A 19,329-nucleotide genomic window follows, 5' to 3' on the forward strand; every position below is an offset into this window, starting at 1 on the left:
AAAGCCTGCAATTCGGGAGCGCCATATGCTATGGAGGCCCGCGAGCATTACTAAATCCAACGGCATGCCATCTTCTTTTGCTGTAGGCAGGAATCGGATTCCATACGGATCCAATGGTAATTCTTTTTTGATGGTCCTTTGAAGGACGTCCCAAAAATATACCCCTTCCCAACAGTGCAAGAAAACGTGGTCGCGATTGTTTCTGGTTGATTACATATAAGGCAGTGGGATCCCCAAGGAAGGTAAAACCCCTTTTTTTTCTTGGAAAGATTTTACAGACAGTGTCCCGGTGTGAAGCTTGAAGAAATGTTTTGTTCCCGGTGGTACCTGCATTTTTTTTCACCCCTTTCAGGACATCTCTGCCTGGGCCTCCGGAGCATATTGCCCTGTACATTGGTTCCGGCAATAACACGTCACATACATCCTTGTACAATGTTTTCCGCTGAACACCACTTAAATAATTTTTTGAAAATCTCGCCGTCAAAAACCTGACGCTAAACAACCTCTTTAAGAAAACCAAAAATACCTCCAGTCATAGTCTCCGTTGCAACAATGAAATCTGGCACAGCACGCACGAGCCTGACTTGGCATACGGTACGTAGAAAGGGATCTTTAACGTCTCGGAGAAACAAAAATCTGTTTACTATCTGCCGTATGAACAAGTGCCCCAGACCAAGTCCCCCTACCTTGACGCTTCTGAACAAATTTGTCCGGCTGCACCTCTCTCATTTTGAGGCCCATATAAAGACAGCGAAAATACGGTGCAGCTTTTGCACATTTAACCGTGAGCAGTGGAATACTTGCATCACGTACCAGAGCTTGCTTATCAAAAACAAATTGCACACAGTTGCTCTTGCAAATACAGACAAATTAGCACTTTTCCATTTTTCGGCTTTCTCACGCGTTTCTTCAACCTGTGTTTTCCAAAAAGGCTCAGTGTCCCTGTAAAATTCGAGTGGAACACCTAGGTATTTCACGGGTGTTGTCACCCAAAAAACGGTGGCGAAAACAGCTGGAGTTGACGGCCATTCTCCGTGCCAGAATCCCAGGCACTTGCCCCAATTCACCAAACTTCCGGTGACCTCACTGAAACCCTTTACTGCTTCGATTGTCCTGCTTAAGCTATCTTGGTTAACGCAGAAAACAGCAACGTCATCTGCGTATGCTAAGAGCTTCACTTCTCAATCCTGTACACGAAAACCATGAATAGCCTCATTTCCTACAATGTTTAGGCAGAGGGTTTCTATATAAATACAAAACAGCAGGGGGCTGAGGGGACAGCCCTGGCGTACCGATCCCTGCACACTAATGGGGGCCCCCAAGGTCTTGTTTACTATTAACCTCGTAGTGCAGTTACGGTAAGCCATGTCCACACCCTCTCTTATAACAGAACCAACGTTAATGTAATGTAGAATGCAAAACAGCAATTCGTGCGCCACACAGTCAAACGCCTTCTCAAGGTCAATCTGAAGAACTGCGACCCGAGCATATATTGCGTCACAACACTCAAGCACGCACCTGGCCTTGTGAATATTCTCAACAATGGAACGCCCCTTGATCCCACACGTTCGGTGAGGTCCGACTATTTTATGCATTACTGTCTGTAGCCTGCCTGCAAGAACCTTCATATAAATTTTGTAGTGGACATTTGTGAGGGCTATGGGCCTGTACGATGTTACCTGTCTGAGTTTTTCTGTTTGATCGGTTTTTGGTATGAGCACAGTATGCGAGGATGCATATGATGTAGGCAGAGCATGAAACTCATACGCTTCATTAAATACCACTGAGAGGAGCGGCGCTAGTTCCTTCTTGAAAGCTTTATAAAAAGCCGCGCTCAGGAAGTCGGGCCCCGGCGACTTTCCTGAGTTTAATTTATCACTAGCCTGTTCCACTTCTTGTTCGCTAATTGGCAGCTCTAATCTTACTCTGTCTGCGTCATCAATACCTGGCATGGCCCCTAAAAATATCTCCTTAAATCTACCCATGTCAACCTGCCTCAAAGCGAAAAGCGCTTGATAGTAATAAAAAAAGGCCTTTGCAATGCTGTCATCGTCAGATGCAGTGGCACCGCCCCATTGAACTTCCGCGACATGGTTTCGCCGAGCGTGCGCCCTTTCCATTCCCAACGCCCGTTTTGTGGGTGTTTCGCTCACGGCGAATTGCTCAGCTCTCGCGCGCACAAGTGCACCGCGATATCGCTCTTCCTCTATCGTTTCTTGCTTTTGTTTGGTTTTTCGGTCGTCTTCACTGAAAACACCCGGTGCCTTGCATTCCTGAGCTAATAACTTGTCCAGTAAGGTCTTTAAATGTGCCTCGCTTAACCTTTCTTGAAAACGTATGCAGCTGGCCCTTTCTATTGCATACACTTTTACCTGCTGTTTGCAAATTTTCCGTTCTTCTCCAGCTGCTCGATTGCCATTAACGGTAATTTTATTAATTTCCTGTGCTCCAAACCCGGTGAAAATTTTGTCTTTCAGAAGCTTATTGTTGAATTTCTAGAGGTCCCATTGGAAAGACTTTTTACGTTTTACCGCGCCTATGCTACATTTCACCAAGCAGTGGTCCGAGAAAGTTGCAGGAACAACATCGTAGCTGTGACACTTTGGCGACAGGTCGACCGATACATATATTCTATCAAGGCGGGCATGGCTACTTCGTTGGAAGTGCGTGAACATCATGCCGCGCTTGTATAAAACACATTCAGTCACGTCCTTCAATGCAAACTTATCAATCAAGTGACGGAGAAGTTCGGTGCTTTCATCGCGGTGGGACCGCGTGCTGGTTTTGTCAGCCGCGCTCAAGACACAATTAAAATCTCCCAACAATATCAGGTGTTTTTCTGTGCGTAAGAAACGCTGAATGCTCTCAAAAAAAGCTACCCTATCCTCGCCCACGTTAGGTGCGTAAACGCAAATTAGTCGCCATTCAGAGCAGGCGAAAGCGAAATCCACTACTACGCAACGACCCGAAGGGCACGATGTGTACGCCTGCACCTCGAGGCTAGGCAGCTTTTTTATAAACACAATGCATCCGGCAGATGTGCCGACTGCATGGCTCACGACCGCATAGAATCTTGACGTAAAACGCTGCACGATGCTCTCGGTGTCTTGTTCCCCTTCATCTTTCGTTTCCTGAATAGCAAGCAGATCGATATTATGATCTGTTAAAATGTGGTGCACTTGGCTCTGCTTCCTCTTAGCGGCAAAACCTCTGACATTGAGCGTTGCAAAAGTCAAGGAGGTTGCAGAAGCCATATTTAAAAACGTGTGAAGACGCCGAGAGCACCGTGCTCACCTTTCACATCTAGCCCGAAGCTAGACGCCGTTGCCACCACCGGAGCCGTCAGGAGCGGATGCCTGGTTTTGCTGCGGAGGCAGTGGATGCGCCTTCTCGGCGACCCGCTTGCCTACCGCAAGGTTGGGCGTTGGCCTGAGTGTGGGTCGCCTGGACTGGCCTGTTTTCGCTGGCGGCTCCTCAACGCCGCCATCTGCGGGCTTGTCCCCTTCGTTGTCGGTCGGGTCGTGCGGTCGCTTGGCTGGGGCGGCGACGGTCGTCACACGAGCGCCGCTCTGGTCCACCTGTTCCTCGCTGGTCGGTGGTTGGTCGACGTTTTTAGCCGGATGACTGGTCCCGTCGCTGGATGACCCTTCATTTGTCCCAGCAGGAATTACCGTCCCCGGTTCCTTCCCACCGCCGCTGGCCGTGTTTCCGTCGCCGCTCGGGTGCCCAGAAGACTCCGTCGTCCCCGCCGGTTTCGTCGTCACGTCGGTTCCTTTTGCCGCCTCTTCTGTCTCGGCGACGTCCATAATGTGCTCCGTCGTGTCGACTCCCATTGCCAGCCCGGTTGCCACTGCGTATGTGCGGACGCAGTCGCTGTCGGCGTGGCCGTAACGCCTGCATTTCGAACACCGGGGCACTTTACACTCTCGTCGAACGTGGCCCGTGCCATGACAGCGCAAGCACTGCATCGGTCGCCCCGGCGCCACAACAAGGGCCAACTCCCCGGCGACACGTATCTGGTGAGGCAGATCATCAACCTTCAAACCAGGCTTCAGATTTAGGAGCACAGTTCGTGTTGTAGATCCCTTGTCGTGAACGCCTTGGACGCGCCACCGTTCCCGTGTACTTCGGTTACCTTCCCGAACGCAACAAAAGCCGTCCGGACGTCTTCGTCGGCCGCGCCTTCCAGCATCCAGTGGAGCCGTAGCTTGACTTGTTGGTCTTCCGGATCGATGATAAGACATCGCCGTCCTTTCACTTTGAGTTCCTCGAAGGCGAGAAGCCTCTTGGCTCCTTCAGCGGTCTTGAAAGTCACAGCCCAAACGTGGTTGATTTGGTACGCCCCCAAAGCCCCCACGTCAGGGAGCGTACCAGCCTGGGCCAGCGGATCACGAAAATCCTCGACCCGAAAGGGCCTAACACGAACATCACCGTGCAGAAAAAGTGTGTTTAAAACCACACGTCCGGTAGGCAGCTGTGGAAAGATAACCTGATAGTCCGTATCGTCGTTTCCCTCGATCCTGTTTCCGCGGCCAGCAAGGGCCGCTGTCGCCGCTCCGCCGGAGCTCATGATCCCGCGTCCGTCACGCTCGGTGGTCGGAAGTAGAATGATACTGGCCACTATACTAAAGAGGAGAGATGGGAGGAGGCACCCAGCAGTGTGGACAATGGAAGAGGAGCGTACTACGCCTTAATAGAAATAAAAATAAAAGCTCCCCGTCGGGGAATCGAACCCCGGTCTCCCGCGTGACAGGTGGGGATACTGGCCACTATACAAACGAGGAGAGACGGGAGGGGGCACCCAACAGCGTTGGCCATGGCAGAGGAGCGTACTACGCCTGCATAGAAATAAAAAGACACATAAAAGCTCCCCGTCGGGGAATCGAACCCCGGTCTCCCGCGTGACAGGCGGGGATACTGGCCACTATACTAACTTTTTTTTTCTTTATTACCGGTAAACAATACATAAAAATCTCTAGCCACACTTTGGCCGAGACAATGGGTTAAAACTTTTTCATGTCAATCAGTTCATCCATAACTGCCACCCAGTCCGGCGGCTGGGGTTGACTGCGGAGAACATCTCTCAGGAAAACTGCACTTTCTATAAAGTTTTCTCTCACTGGTCGCACATTTGCGTCGGCGTGCCTGGCCGCCATTCTCGTTTTCCAGATGCTGTGGAGGCCCAGTAGCATAAACATGTCGTAAGGAACCTCCTCACTTTCTATAGGTAGAAACCGGATGCCATAAGGAGTTACAGGTAGTTCTTTCTTCAATGTTCTTTGCAAGATGTCCCAGTGGAAAACCGGGTCCCAGCAGTCGATAAACACATGTTCGATGGTCTCGGGTTTTTTGCAGAGTATGCAGTCGGTGGTCCAGGGCACAAAAATGCCTTTATCGTTTAGCCATGTTTTCACCGGAAGGGTACCGGTATGAAGTTTAAAGAAAAAGGATTTGACAGTCGGTCTTACCGGCATCTTCTTAACTCGCTTTAACACATCTTTGCCTGGGCCTCCGCAGCAAAAGGAACGGTATAAGGGAGCAGGTATAAACATATCTAGCAAATCTTTGTACAGTTTTTTCCTGGGTACAGCAGATAGATACTGTGTAGAAAAGTGAGCGCTCAAAGTGCGAAAGGCTGCCACAACTTCACGCAAAAAACCTGTTACAGCACGATTCGTGGCCGGGTAACTGGACACAACAAATTCCGGCAACACGTTGCCTAAGCGCACCTGCAACATTGTGCGCAACAAGGGATCGGTTTGATCACGTAGAAACAAAAATCTTGAGACAACTTGCTTCAGAAACAAATTAGAAAGACCAAGGCCGCCCCTTTTGACCGGAAGGAACAGATTAACTCGACTTGTTCGCTCCCAATTTGAGCTCCAAATAAAGACAGCAAACACTCTATGCAGCTTCTGCAGGTTTGCTCGGGTAATGATCACGAACTGCAATATATACCAAATTCTGGCTATTAAAAATACATTGCACACACTTGCGCGCGCGAAAACAGAAAGGTCACGTCCTTTCCAGCCATCCGCTTTTCTCCTTGCACTCTGCGTTATCTCACCCCACAACTCCGTACTGCTTTTATAGTGCTCCAAGGGTACCCCCAAGTACTTCGCAGGGGCGGTCGTCCATTTCATGTTAGCAAACACGGCAGGTGTGCTGTCCTAATCACCGTGCCAAAAACCTATGCACTTATCCCAGTTAATTTCGGACCCAGTCTTTTTGCAATATTCCCCCGCAACTTTCACAACTTCTTTAACGCTTTCTTGATCCGCGCAAAAAACAGCAATATCATCAGCGTAAGCAAGCACTTTTACTTGCGCCGACAGAAGAGTGAAACCGCAACAGTGATAACAGAAAAGGCTCAAGGTAGATCGCAAAGAGCAAAGGCGAGAGCGGGCAACCCTGCCTGACCGAAGAACACACAGGTACAGGTTCAGTCAGCTGTTTGTTCACTATAATTCGGGTAACACAGTTGTCGTACGCCATCTGTACACCTTGTATTATCACAGAGCCGACGTTGGCATATTCTAGAATGGCGAAAAGAATGTCGTGCGACACTCGATCGAAGGCCTTTGCAAGGTCAAGCTGTATCATGGCAACTCGGCCCCCGAAGGCATCGCAGCATTCAAGAACAGTTCTAGCAATGTGCACATTTGTTCCAATGGTGCGACCTTTAATACCGCACGTTTGGTGGGGCCCTACAAGGTCCTTTATGACCTTTTGCAGTCTGTTGGCAAGAATCTTCATAAACACTTTATAGTCAACGTTGGTTAGGCTTATCGGCCGATAAGCCCCAACGGACAGAAGTTTAGCCTGGTCCTCACTCTTGGGTATTAAAACCACGTGTGCTGTTTTAAATGATGGTGGCATTTTCTTTGTCTCATAAATTTCGGTGAAGACGCAGTGGAGAGCTTGGGTGAGTTCGGCTTTGAACTTCATACAAAATTCACTACCTAAGCCGTCAGGACCGGGAGATTTTCCGGCACTCAGCTCTTCCCACTTCGCTTACGCTGATTGGTACCTCCAGCCCTTGTTTTATATCGTCTCCTAGTTTTGGCATACGGGACAAGAACGTGTTTGCAAACCCCTCTTCTTCAAGCCGTCGCCGCCCAAGCAATTCCCGATACTGCTCAACAAACGCCAACTGAATCACTTTGCTATCATTCGTTACCTCGTTTCTGTACCTGATTTGTCTTACTTCGTTCTGAGTCGCGTACTTCTTTTCGTCACTAAGCGAGCGTTTAGTAGGTACTTGGTCAAGCCAGAGACGTTCACCACGGGCCCGTATCATGGCAGCTGTATACTTGTCTTTTTCGATTATCTCAAGTTTACTTTTTGTATCTCTTATTTCTTTCTTATATCTTCCCGGCTGGGAACTTTCCAGGCTTACGAGCAAGTCAAGTTCGCAATGTAGCTCTTTTTCTTTAACACGTTTATCGTGGCATATGATGCTTGCCCTTTCAATCGCGTTTATTTTCACTTGTTCTTTGAAATCTTCCCACCTAATTACCCAGTTCCCAGGCTCTGCTGATAGCAATGCTTTAATGCATTCATTAACTTTAATGTCAAAGCGTTCATCCTCGAGTAATTGTGCGTTAAACTTCCACAGGTCCCACGAGAAACGAGATTTCTTGTCTTTGTTCCCCAGGGTAAACGTAACTAAGCTGTGGTCGGTAAAAGACATGTGTTTTACCTCGTAGCTATTGCACAAAGGAATCAGATCAAGCGACACATACGCTCTGTCAAGTCTCGCGTGACTTTCACCCTGGAAGTGAGTAAAATGCGGCGCTACCGAAAGAACTTCAGCAACATCATCTAAACCATTTTCTTGCACAATCGAATTCAACAATTCCGCACTTTTGTCACGAAGGAGTCTTTTTGTAATTCTATCCTCTGCTTTACAAACGCAGTTAAAGTCGCCCAAAAGCACAATTAACCGCTCACAGCACACATATTGTTCAACGCGCTCAAAAAATTCCTTGCGCTCGTTCTCCCTGTTAGGAGCATACACGCATATGACTCTCCATAGCAAATTGCAATAAAAAAAATCCACTACAACCAAACGGCCAGTTTGACACACAGTTAAATTCTGCTCGACAATCCCCAGAGAATTCCTAATAAATACAGCACAACCGCCCGATGTGCCAGAAGAATGGCACACACAAACATTGTAGCGTGCCGTAAAAGGCTGCACCATAAGGTCCGCCTGTTCCTGTCTTTCGACTTTCGTCTCCTGTACGGCTATTATGTCTAGGTCATTATCAACGAACAGCCGGCTTAGCGGGTACTGACGCTTCTTGGAAGCCAGTCCCCTGACATTAATTGTTGCAATGCGCAACGCTCTAAGAGGTGTAGAAGCCATCTAGTTTAGGTACAGGAGCCATATGGTGCATACCTCGGGACACAAGGCGACGGTGCGGGTGACTTGCCTAGTCTGAGGTGCTCGATGGGTGCGGTGCCGGTAATCCAAAGTCTCTTGCACAAGTGCCTCTTGCGTATGGACTGGAAAATCAGCCCATGCAGTCCGTCACCGAAAAAGGCCATCTCACGCCCACAGAAACCACTCACAGGGCACTCACTCCAACTAAGGCGGCGGCTTAGCCGCCGCTCGTTGATCGGCCTGTACATTCGGCCGCGGTTTCAACGTCGGTCGCCTGACACCAACAGTCTTCTGCGGCGGCTCGTCGCCTTCGCTCACTTTGGGCTCTCCATTCGCACTGTGCTCGTGCGGTCGCTTCCCTGCTTGGTTGCTGGTTGATGCATGTGACACTTCCATGCTGTCACCATGCTGGGGAACGACGGGAGCTGACGCCCCACCGCTCAAGACTTCGTCCGTTGGCGCCTTGACTTCTGCAGGCTGCGCTACCTGTTGCTGCCGCTTACTGCTGGGCTCCTCTACGCTTGTGGATATTTCCGTAGGGGGCACAGCAGGGGCCTTCTCCACGCTGTCCCCTGCCTCTGCTGCAGCGTCTTCCGCGTCAGCCTCGTCCATGACAAGTTCGGACGAAATGTCAGTGATGACTGGGACGGCAGCACTCGCGTACGTGCGTACGCAGCTGCTTTCTTCGTGCCCGTAGCGATGACAGGCGCCGCATCGTGGAACCTTGCACTCACGGCGAATGTGCCCAGTACCGTGGCAGCGCAGACACAGCGGAGCTCTGCCCGGTACAACCACGAGAGCCAGCTCACCGCCAACCCTGACTTCGTGAGGGAGGTCTTCCAGCTTCACGCCAGTATTCATTTTCAATGAAACCAAGCGTGTCGTCGACCCCTTGCTGGCGACACCCTGGACGCGCCACCGCTCCTTGGTGACTTCGTTCACCTTGCCGTACAGAGCAAAGGCTACCCTCACGTCTTCGTCGGGCACGTTGTGCAGCAACCAGTGTAGCTTGACGCGGACGTCCTGGTTTGCCGGGTCGATGACGAGACAGCGGCAGTCCTTGACTTTCAGTGCACCGGCAGAAAGAATTTTCGTCACCGCCTCAGCACTCGCGACAGTAACAGCCCATACATGGCTCATGCGATACGCCCCCCAGGCGATAACCTCGGGGAGCAGCATCAGCTGAGCCAGCGCTTCCCTGAAATCTTCGACCCGATAAGGACGGGCCCGCACGTCAGCGTGCAAAAAAACTGTGTTCAACACAACACGTCCTGTAGGAAGGGTAGGCAGAATCACCTGATACTCTTCATCCGAGGCAAAAGCCCTGTTTCCGCGGCCAGACATGACCGCTGTAGCTGCTCCAACGGAGCCCGTCATCGCACGTCCGTCACGCTCGGTGGCCGGAAGTCGAATCCCCCTATACTAACGAGGAGAGACGGGAGGAGGCACCCAACAGCTTTGGCCATGGAAGAGGAGCGTACTACGCCTGCATAGAAATAACAAGAAGCATAAAAGCTCCCCGTCGGGGAATCGAACCCCGGTCTCCCGCGTGACAGGCGGGGATACTGGCCACTATACTAACGAGGAGAGACGGGAGGAGGCACCCAGCAGTGTTGGCCATGGAAGAGGAGCGTACTACGCCTGCATAGAAATAAAAAGAAACATAAAAGCTCCCCGTCGGGGAATCGAACCTCGGTCTCCCGCGTGACAGGCGGGGATACTGGCCACTATACTAACGAGGATTTTTGTTATTGCCGACTTTGACATTCAAAACACACAAGATGAACGATTAAAACGTGTCGGCAGACCTTTGCCTGACACGACATGTTAAAATTTTTTCAGTCTTGCCAAATCATCAAGCACATCGATCCATTTTGGCTGTTCAGGGAGGGCCTTATACGCCTCCCTAAATCGCACAACATTTTGAATGAAATGTTCCCGTACAGGTTTCACTTGTTCATCTGCATTGTTAAACTCCATTCTGGTTTTCCACAAGCTGTGAAGTCCCAGGAGCATTACTGCATCAAATGGAAAATCATCTGTTTTGTGAAAAGGTAGAAATCTTATGCCATATGCATCTAATGGTAGGTCTTTCTTTAAAGTTCTCTGAAGGACATCCCAGAAAAAAATGGGATCCCAACAGTCCAAAAACACATGTTCAATGGTTTCCGGTTTGTGGCACAGGAAACAGTTTGTTGACCAAGGGACGAAAAGACCTTTATCGTGCATCCACGTTTTCACTGATAAGGTATTAGTGTGGAGTTTAAAGAAAAAGGATTTGATCGCTGGCAATATTGGCATCTTCTTAACTCTTTTAGGTACATCAGCTCCTGGGCCTGCAATGTGTGGCAAACGATATATCGGCAGAGGAAGCATTGTGTCCACTAAGTCCACGTACAATTTTTTTTTCTTGACATTACACAAATACTCCATGGAAAAACGAACATGCAGCATTCTGTACGCGTGCACAACTTCTTTAAGGTACCCTCTTATCGCACCATTTACATGTACCGAACTTACAAGAAGGTCAGGAAGAAGTCGACAAAGCCGTACTTGCATTACGGTCCGGAGGAAGACATCATTTTCATCCCGTAGGTACATGAAACGCGAGGCAACTTGTCTAAAAAATAAATGCGCCAGGCCAAGCCCACCTTTCTTCACAGAAAGCAACAAGTTTGTTCGACTCGTCCTTTCCCAGGTCGAAGCCCAAATAAAAACCGCAAATACACGATGAAGTTTTTGAATGCTTGCCCGGGAAGCACTGAGCACATTCATCACATACCACACTTTAGCAGTAAGGAACAGGTTGCAGATAATGGCACGCGAAAACATCGGTAACTGTCTCCCTTGCCATGCATCACTTCTTTCCTTGGCCCTCGATGCTTGGTCAAGCCAGTACGGATCTGGGTCCCGGTAACTGTCAAGGGGTACTCCTAAATACAACGCTGGAGTGGTGGACCAGCGCATCCGAGAATAGTGTTCAGGCGTGACGTCCCAGCCACCGTGCCAGAACCCGTTGCTTTTTTCCCAGTTGATCTGGGCTCTAGTGCCGCTACAAAATTTGTGCACTACGTTCGTTACCTCAGAAATACTTTCTGTATTTGCACAAAATACAGCGATGTCATCAGCATAAGCCAAGATTTTTACGTGCGCTGATTGCAGCCTGAAACCCGTTATGCATTCATTATTCCGGATGGCCAAGCAAAATGGCTCAAGGTACGCCGCGAACAGCAATGGCGACAGGCGACAACCATGTCTTACAGAAGATCGCACTTGCAGGCTGCCAGTGAGTTCGCCATTCACAACAATCTGAGTCGTACAGTTTGCGTATGCCATTCTAACACCTTCTGTTATTATTCGGCCAACATTCGCATGCTCTAGTACGGCAAACAGGACGTCATGAGACACCCGGTCAAAGGCTTTTGCCAGATCTAGCTGTATCATCGCCACTCGGTCATCAAAAGAGTCACAGCATTCTAGTATGGACCGCGCCACGTGTATGTTCGTAGCGATACTTCGACCTTTTATGCCACACGTTTGGTGCGTGCCAACAATCGATGTTATAACACTCTGCAGTCTCTTCGCCAACACCGTCATGAAAATCTTGTAGTCGACGTTTGTGAGGCTTATCGGGCGATAAGACCCCACCATCAGGAGCTTTTCAGCATCATCGGTTTTAGGAATGAGCACTATGTGCGAAGTTGTGAAGGACAGCGGAACACGTTTTTTTTCATAACTTTCAACGACAATGACTTGCAGTATCTGGGTTATTGCAGTTTTGAAAGCTTTGTAGAAAGCTGCTCCCAGGCCGTCGGGGCTAGGAGCTTTACCGGTTGGCAATGCATCTATCGCGTCCTCTATTTCTTGCAAGGAAATCGTCTGTTCGAGCCGTATTTTGATTTCTTCGTCAAGTTTCGGCATAAGTGGTAGAAATTCGCAATGGAAGCCCCTTTCCGCTTTCCGCGAATGACCCAGCATATCTTTGAAGTGATCACAGATTGTTTCCTTGATTACGCCACTGTCTGCCGAAACCCCTGCCCCAGTGTTTATTTGTCGTATTTGCTTTCGGCACGAGTATCGTTTTTCATCGGATATCGCTCGTTTTGTTGGTGTTTCCCCCGCCCATAGCTGCTCAGTTCGCGCCCGAATAACTGCCGCAGTATACTTATCGGCGTCCATTTTTTCCAGCTGGGCTTTGACATCCCAGATTTCATTAAAGCATGTGCCTGGTTGTACGCTTTCTATACACGTGAGGTATTAAAGCTGTTCTCGAAGCTCTGCTTCCTTTTGTTTCTCGGCATATTTCAACTGCGTACCTTTTTCAATCGCTCTTATTTTTACCCTTTGCTTAAACTCCTCCCACTCTGCAGCGAAGTTCGACGGTTGCGCTGTAATTAGCTTCTCTAGTTCATGCTTTACTTCCTTAGCGAATCCTTCGTCCTCCAACTTATTATTTAATTTCCATAAATGCCAATTAAACCGCTTTTTGCTTTGCTGCCTGCCAAAGGTTGTAATCACTAGGGCGTGGTCACTGAAAGCCACAGGTCTGACATCATACAATGTGCATAGTGAAAAACGTTCTGCCGACACATACACTCTGTCCAATCGGGCATGGCTATTGCCCTGAAAATGGGTATACCGTGTACAAGGGCCATTGGTGAAAACACTTCCAATATCTTCTAAATTATGGCCATGGACCAATTCGTTCAAGACATCAGCACTCCTATCTCTCAAAAATGAACTTCTTGCACGATCGGTAGCCTGACAGACGCAGTTGGAATCGCCCAGTAGGATTAGTACCTTGTCACAGTTTAGGTATGTCTCAAAGCGGTCAAAAAACACTCTTCGCTCGGACTCCGCCTTTGGTGCATACACACTAATAACTCGGAACTCAACTGCATAGCGGCTGCTACGCCTGCATAGCGATAAAAAAAATAACAGCTCCCGTCGGGGAATCGAACCCCGGTCTCCCGCGTGACAGGCGGGATACTGGCCACTATACCAACGAGGAGAGATGGGAGGAAGCACCCACCAGTGTTTTTTTTTTCTTTATTGCCTGGCTTTGGAGATAACATTTACACAAAAAACACTCAACAAAAAACACACAAAACGCTATGTACATACAGCACTGTCGTGGTTGGCCATGGCAGAGGAGCGTACTGCGCCTGCATAGAGGCAAAAAAAAATAACATCTCCCCGACAGGGAATCGAACCCCGGTCTCCCGCGTGACAGGCGGGGATACTGGCCACTATACTAACGAGGAGAGACGGGAGGAGGCACCCAGCAGTGTTGGCCATGGAAGAGGAGCGTACTGCGCCTGCATAGAGATAAAAATAAAAAGAAGAGCTCCCCGTCGGGGAATCGAACCCCGGTCTCCCGCGTGACAGGCGGGATACTGGCCACTATACCAACGAGGAGAGATGGGAGGAAGCACCCACCAGTGTTTTTTTTTCTTTATTGCCTGGCTTTGGCCCATAACATTTACACAAAAAACACTCAACAAAAAACACACAAAACGCTATGTACATACAGCACTGTCGTGGTTGGCCATGGCAGAGGAGCGTACTGCGCCTGCATAGAGGCAAAAAAAATAACATCTCCCCGTCGGGGAATCGAACCCCGGTCTCCCGCGTGACAGGCGGGGATACTGGCCACTATACTAACGAGGAGAGACGGGAGGAGGCACCCAGCAGTGTTGGCCATGGCAGAGGAGCGTACTGCGCCTGCATAGAGATAAAAATAAAAAGAAAAGCTCCCCGTCGGGGAATCGAACCCCGGTCTCCCGCGTGACAGGCGGGGATACTAGACACTATACTAACGAGGAGAGACGGGTGGAGGCACCCAGCAGTGTTGGCCATGGAAGAGGAGCGTACTGCGCCTGCATAGAGATAAAAATAAAAAGAAAAGCTCCCCGTCGGGGAATCGAAACCCGGTCTCCCGCGTGACAGGCGGGATACTGGCCACTATACCAACGAGGAGAGATGGGAGGAAGCACCCACCAGTGTTTTTTTTTGTTTATTGCCTGGCTTTGGCCCATAACATTTACACAAAAAACACTCAACAAAAAACACACAAAACGCTATGTACATACAGCACTGTCGTGGTTGGCCATGGCAGAGGAGCGTACTGCGCCTGCATAGAGGCAAAAAAAAATAACATCTCCCCGACAGGGAATCGAACCCCGGTCTCCCGCGTGACAGGCGGGGATACTGGCCACTATACTAACGAGGAGAGACGGGAGAAGGCACCCAGCAGTGTTGGCCATGGAAGAGGAGCGCACTGCGCCTGCATAGAGATAAAAAGACAAGCTCCCCGTCGGGGAATCGAACCCCGGTCTCCCGCGTGACAGGCGGGAATACTGGCCACTATACTAACGAGGAGAGACGGGAGGAGGCACCCAGCAGTGTTGGCCATGGAAGAGGAGCGTACTGCGCCTGCATAGAGATAAAAATAAAAAGAAAAGCTCCCCGTCGGGGAATCGAACCTCGGTCTCCCGCGTGACAGGCGGGGATACTGGCCACTATACTAACGAGGAGAGACGGGAGGAGGCACCCAGCAGTGTTGGCCATGGCAGAGGAGCGTACTGCGCCTGCATAGAGATAAAAATAAAAAGAAAAGCTCCCCGTCGGGGAATCGAACCCCGGTCTCCCGCGTGACAGGCGGGATACTGGCCACTATACCAACGAGGAGAGATGGGAGGAAGCACCCACCAGTGTTTTTTTTTCTTTATTGCCTGGCTTTGGCCCATAACATTTACACAAAAAACACTCAACAAAAAACACACAAAACGCTATGTACATACAGCACTGTCGTGGTTGGCCATGGCAGAGGAGCGTACTGCGCCTGCATAGAGGCAAAAAAAATAACATCTCCCCGTCGGGGAATCGAACCCCGGTCTCCCGCGTGACAGGCGGGGATACTGGCCACTATACTAACGAGGAGAGACGGGAGGAGGCACCCAGCAGTGTTGGCCATGGCAGAGGAGCGTACTGCGCCTGCATAGAGATAAAAATAAAAAGAAAAGCTCCCCGTCGGGGAATCGAACCCCGGTCTCCCGCGTGACAGGCGGGGATACTGGCCACTATACTAACGAGGAGAGACGGGAGGAGGCACCCAGCAGTGTTGGCCATGGAAGAGGAGCGTACTGCGCCTGCATAGAGATAAAAATAAAAAGAAAAGCTCCCCGTCGGGGAATCGAAACCCGGTCTCCCGCGTGACAGGCGGGGATACTGGCCACTATACTAACGAGGAGAGACGGGTGGAGGCACCCAGCAGTGTTGGCCATGGCAGAGGAGCGTACTGCGCCTGCATAGAGATAAAAATAAAAAGAAAAGCTCCCCGTTGGGGAATCGAACCTCGGTCTCCCGCGTGACAGGCGGGGATACTGGCCACTATACTTTTTTTCTTTATTGCCTGGCTGCGACACATAACATTTACACAAAAAACACTCAACAAAAAACACACAAAACGCTATGTACATACGACACTGTCGTGGTCAGCCATCATGAGTCTGGCTTCGTCATACTAAAATTCACGAAGCATACAGAGCGGCTCTAGCCTCGAGAGCCACTCGGGAGGCTCCGCAGTTGCTTTCTGGATGGCCAGAAAGCAGTCCATTCTTTCCCGAAAATAAATGCGGGCAGGTCGTGCGTCTTTGTCACAATAATAGCCTGCCATTCTGGAGCGCCATATACTGTGGAGGCCCAAGAGCATTATGAGATCAAATGGTACCCCATCCTCATTGTCTGTGCTTAAATAACGAATTCCCTGCGCGTCAAGTGGTAGCTCTTTCTTTATTGTCCTTTGTAACACATCCCAAAAATAAACCCCTTCCCAGCAATGCAAAAAAACATGGTCTATTGTTTCGGGCTGTTTACAAATTAAGCAGTTCGATCCCCACGGCAAAAAGAAATCCTTTCCTTCCAAAAACTTTTTAACTGGGAGTGTCCCGGTGTGTAATTTAAAAAAGAAGGTCTTTACTCCTGGTGGCACCTGCATTTTCTTTACCCTTTTTAAAACATCAGCTCCAGGACCTCCACTGTACAAGGCCCTGTACATAGGCTCTGGGAAAACAATATCACAAAGATCATGGTACAACTTCTTTCTTTTAGTTTTATACAAATAATCGCTAGAAAAACGCGCTGAAAGAAACCTAACACTTGCTACAATCTCTTTGTAGTAACCAAAAATTCCACCCGAGAGCTCTTCTGTGGTAACAACAAACTCGGGCAGCAAACGCCGCAGCCTGACCTGGCACACGGTGCGCAAGAACGGGTCTGAGACGTCGCGAAAAAACAAAAAACGGTTCACCAGCTGCCTTAAAAAGAGGTGCCCTAGCCCCAACCCCCCGTCTTTTACCCGCCGGAACAGGTTCGTTCTGCTGCAACGTTCCCATTCGGAAGCCCATATAAAGACGGCAAAAATCCGGTGTAACTTCTGAATGTGCACCCGAGAGCAATGCAAAACCTGCATTACATACCAGAGCTTGCTAATAAAAAACAGGTTGCAGACTGTAGCTCTGGCGAAAATGGAGAGGTTGGTGCCTTTCCATTTTCCAGCTCTGTCACGTGCTTCTTTCGTTTGCTGTTTCCAATACTCCTCGCTTTCACGATAAGCATCGAGCGGAACGCCCAAATACTTGCCCGGTGTCGTCGTCCACGGTACGTTGGCAAAATGGTCCGGGTGGGATGGCCACCATCCATGCCAGAGTCCGAGGCATTTGGACCAATTAACCCCGCTACCGGTGACTTCGCTGAACTCGCGTACACACCCGACAGCTTCGCTTATGCTCTCCTGATCAACCGTGAATACAGCAACGTCGTCAGCATACGCCAACAGCTTAACTTCAGCAGCTTGCAACCTAAAGCCATTAATACTATTGTCTTCTAATATTTTCCTACACAGTGTTTCGATGTAAATACAAAATAAGAGAGGGCTGAGGGGGCAGCCCTGACGCACCGAACGCTGCACGCTAATGGCGGCCCCCAAGCACTTGTTAACAATCAATCTTGTCGTGCAGTTTCGATACGCCATGGCTACACCCTTGCGGATAACTGAACCGACATTCACATGGTCTAAAACGGAAAACAAGATTTCATGAGAAACACAATCAAAAGCTTTTTCGAGATCAATCTGAAGCATGGCCACCCGCCCATTAATTGCATCGCAGGTTTCAAGTACACTGCGTGCTTTGTGAATGTTGGAAAAAATTGATCGCCCTTTTATTCCACATGTCTGGTGGGGTCCAACAATTTCCTTTATCACTGTCTGTAGTCTACGTTGCTGAAGCAGGAATGCAAGGCGCCTGGGAAATGGATTGAAGATGTCAGGAAAACCAAGCAAAAGATAGAACTCATGGAAGAACGGCGTTATCGCGGAGCACTGGTGAGGGCGAGGGCGGAAGACACAGCTGCTGGCGAAGCGCCATCAAAACGTGCTCTCGGTTTAGAAAAAGCCCACGCTGAAAGTAATCATATCGATAAAATAGAATGGGGGGGTATCTTATCGGCAGACAATGACCACATCGAAGCAGCCTTTACACAATTCTACCAGAGGCTTTTTTCGTGGCATCCGGCAGACGCAGTTGCATTTAAGCATCAGTTTCTTGGTGCAATGCCACGGCTGGACGAAGAAAGGAAAAAGAAAATGGAACTAGAAATAACTGAAAACGAAGTAGGGCGTGCGATAGATGAATTAAACCTCGGAAAATCACCAGGACCAGATGGATTCAGTGCGGCATTTTATAAAGAATTTAAGCATGAAATTGCCCCGGTGCTATGTAGAATGTTTAACGAAGCCTATGGAATAAACTTTTTGCCTCCGTCTTTTGGGACCTCCCATACGGTACTCATACCGAAAACTGATGATATAGAGAAATTAAAATCTGTTACCGCATATCGACCGATAGCACTCACTAATGTCGACTACAAAATTTTTATGAAGATACTGGCCACTATACTAACGAGGAGAGACGGCAGGAGGCACCCAGCAGTGTTGGCCATGGCAGAGGAGCGTACTGCGCCTGCATAGAGATAAAAATAAAAAGAAAAGCTCCCCGTCGGGGAATCGAACCTCGGTCTCCCGCGTGACAGGCGGGATACTGGCCACTATACCAACGAGGAGAGATGGGAGGAAGCACCCACCAGTGTTTTTTTTTTGTTTATTGCCTGGCTTTGGCCCATAACATTTACACAAAAAACACTCAACAAAAAACACACAAAACGCTATGTACATACAGCACTGTCGTGGTTGGCCATGGCAGAGGAGCGTACTGCGCCTGCATAGAGGCAAAAAAAAATAACATCTCCCCGACAGGGAATCGAACCCCGGTCTCCCGCGTGACAGGCGCGGATACTGGCCACTATACTAACGAGGAGAGACGGGAGAAGGCACCCAGCAGTGTTGGCCATGGAAGAGGAGCGCACTGCGCCTGCATAGAGATAAAAAGACAAGCTCCCCGTCGGGGAATCGAACCCCGGTCTCCCGCGTGACAGGCGGGAATACTGGCCACTATACTAACGAGGAGAGACGGCAGGAGGCACCCAGCAGTGTTGGCCATGGAAGAGGAGCGTACTGCGCCTGCATAGAGATAAAAATAAAAAGAAAAGCTCCCCGTCGGGGAATCGAACCTCGGTCTCCCGCGTGACAGGCGGGGATACTGGCCACTATACTAACGAGGAGAGACGGGAGGAGGCACCCAGCAGTGTTGGCCATGGCAGAGGAGCGTACTGCGCCTGCATAGAGATAAAAATAAAAAGAAAAGCTCCCCGTCGGGGAATCGAACCCCGGTCTCCCGCGTGACAGGCGGGATACTGGCCACTATACCAACGAGGAGAGATGGGAGGAAGCACCCACCAGTGTTTTTTTTTTCTTTATTGCCTGGCTTTGGCCCATAACATTTACACAAAAAACACTCAACAAAAAACACACAAAACGCTAT

General features: G+C 49.6%; 2 protein-coding genes and 6 non-coding genes across 8 annotated transcripts; all 8 read right to left on the bottom strand.

Moving 5' to 3' along the window:
- Positions 1-3,314: 3,314 nt before the first annotated feature.
- On the bottom strand, positions 3,315-9,733 carry LOC144102466 (uncharacterized). The gene is made up of 2 exons (XM_077635731.1): positions 9,046-9,733; positions 3,315-3,850 (listed from the first exon to the last, which is right to left on the bottom strand). The coding sequence occupies exons 1-2, from the start codon at positions 9,731-9,733 to the stop codon at positions 3,315-3,317; spliced, it is 1,224 nt and encodes a 407-aa protein (XP_077491857.1).
- On the bottom strand, positions 5,004-5,852 carry LOC144101529 (uncharacterized; the record flags this gene model as incomplete). Its single annotated transcript, XM_077634698.1, has 1 exon — positions 5,004-5,852. A coding segment is annotated over one exon (849 nt), but the record flags the coding sequence as incomplete, so codon positions are not given.
- Positions 9,734-9,904: 171 nt separating the features above from the next.
- TRNAD-GUC (transfer RNA aspartic acid (anticodon GUC)) lies at positions 9,905-9,976 on the bottom strand. Its single transcript has one exon. It is a non-coding gene; the product is annotated as a tRNA-Asp (tRNA).
- Positions 9,977-13,987: 4,011 nt separating this feature from the next.
- On the bottom strand, positions 13,988-14,059 carry TRNAD-GUC (transfer RNA aspartic acid (anticodon GUC)). The gene has a single exon. It is a non-coding gene; the product is annotated as a tRNA-Asp (tRNA).
- A 639-nt stretch (positions 14,060-14,698) lies between these two features.
- TRNAD-GUC (transfer RNA aspartic acid (anticodon GUC)) lies at positions 14,699-14,770 on the bottom strand. Its single transcript has one exon. It is a non-coding gene; the product is annotated as a tRNA-Asp (tRNA).
- Positions 14,771-15,259: 489 nt separating this feature from the next.
- Positions 15,260-15,331, bottom strand: TRNAD-GUC (transfer RNA aspartic acid (anticodon GUC)). Its single transcript has one exon. It is a non-coding gene; the product is annotated as a tRNA-Asp (tRNA).
- An 83-nt stretch (positions 15,332-15,414) lies between these two features.
- TRNAD-GUC (transfer RNA aspartic acid (anticodon GUC)) lies at positions 15,415-15,486 on the bottom strand. The gene has a single exon. It is a non-coding gene; the product is annotated as a tRNA-Asp (tRNA).
- A 3,356-nt stretch (positions 15,487-18,842) lies between these two features.
- Positions 18,843-18,914, bottom strand: TRNAD-GUC (transfer RNA aspartic acid (anticodon GUC)). Its single transcript has one exon. It is a non-coding gene; the product is annotated as a tRNA-Asp (tRNA).
- Positions 18,915-19,329: the final 415 nt, after the last annotated feature.

The sequence above is a fragment of the Amblyomma americanum genome, chromosome 8 (assembly GCF_052857255.1).
Source record: "Amblyomma americanum isolate KBUSLIRL-KWMA chromosome 8, ASM5285725v1, whole genome shotgun sequence".
Taxonomy (NCBI): Eukaryota; Metazoa; Arthropoda; class Arachnida; order Ixodida; family Ixodidae; genus Amblyomma; species Amblyomma americanum.

Coding starts and splice junctions, on each gene's coding strand:
- LOC144102466 (XM_077635731.1), bottom strand. CDS start 9,733: ATGTCTGGCCGCGGAAACAGGGCTTTTGCCTCGGATGAAGAGTATCAG. Junction 3,851..9,045: donor CTGCGTACGCACGTACGCGA/GTGCTGCCGTCC, acceptor GCACATACGCAG/TGGCAACCGGGCTGGCAATG.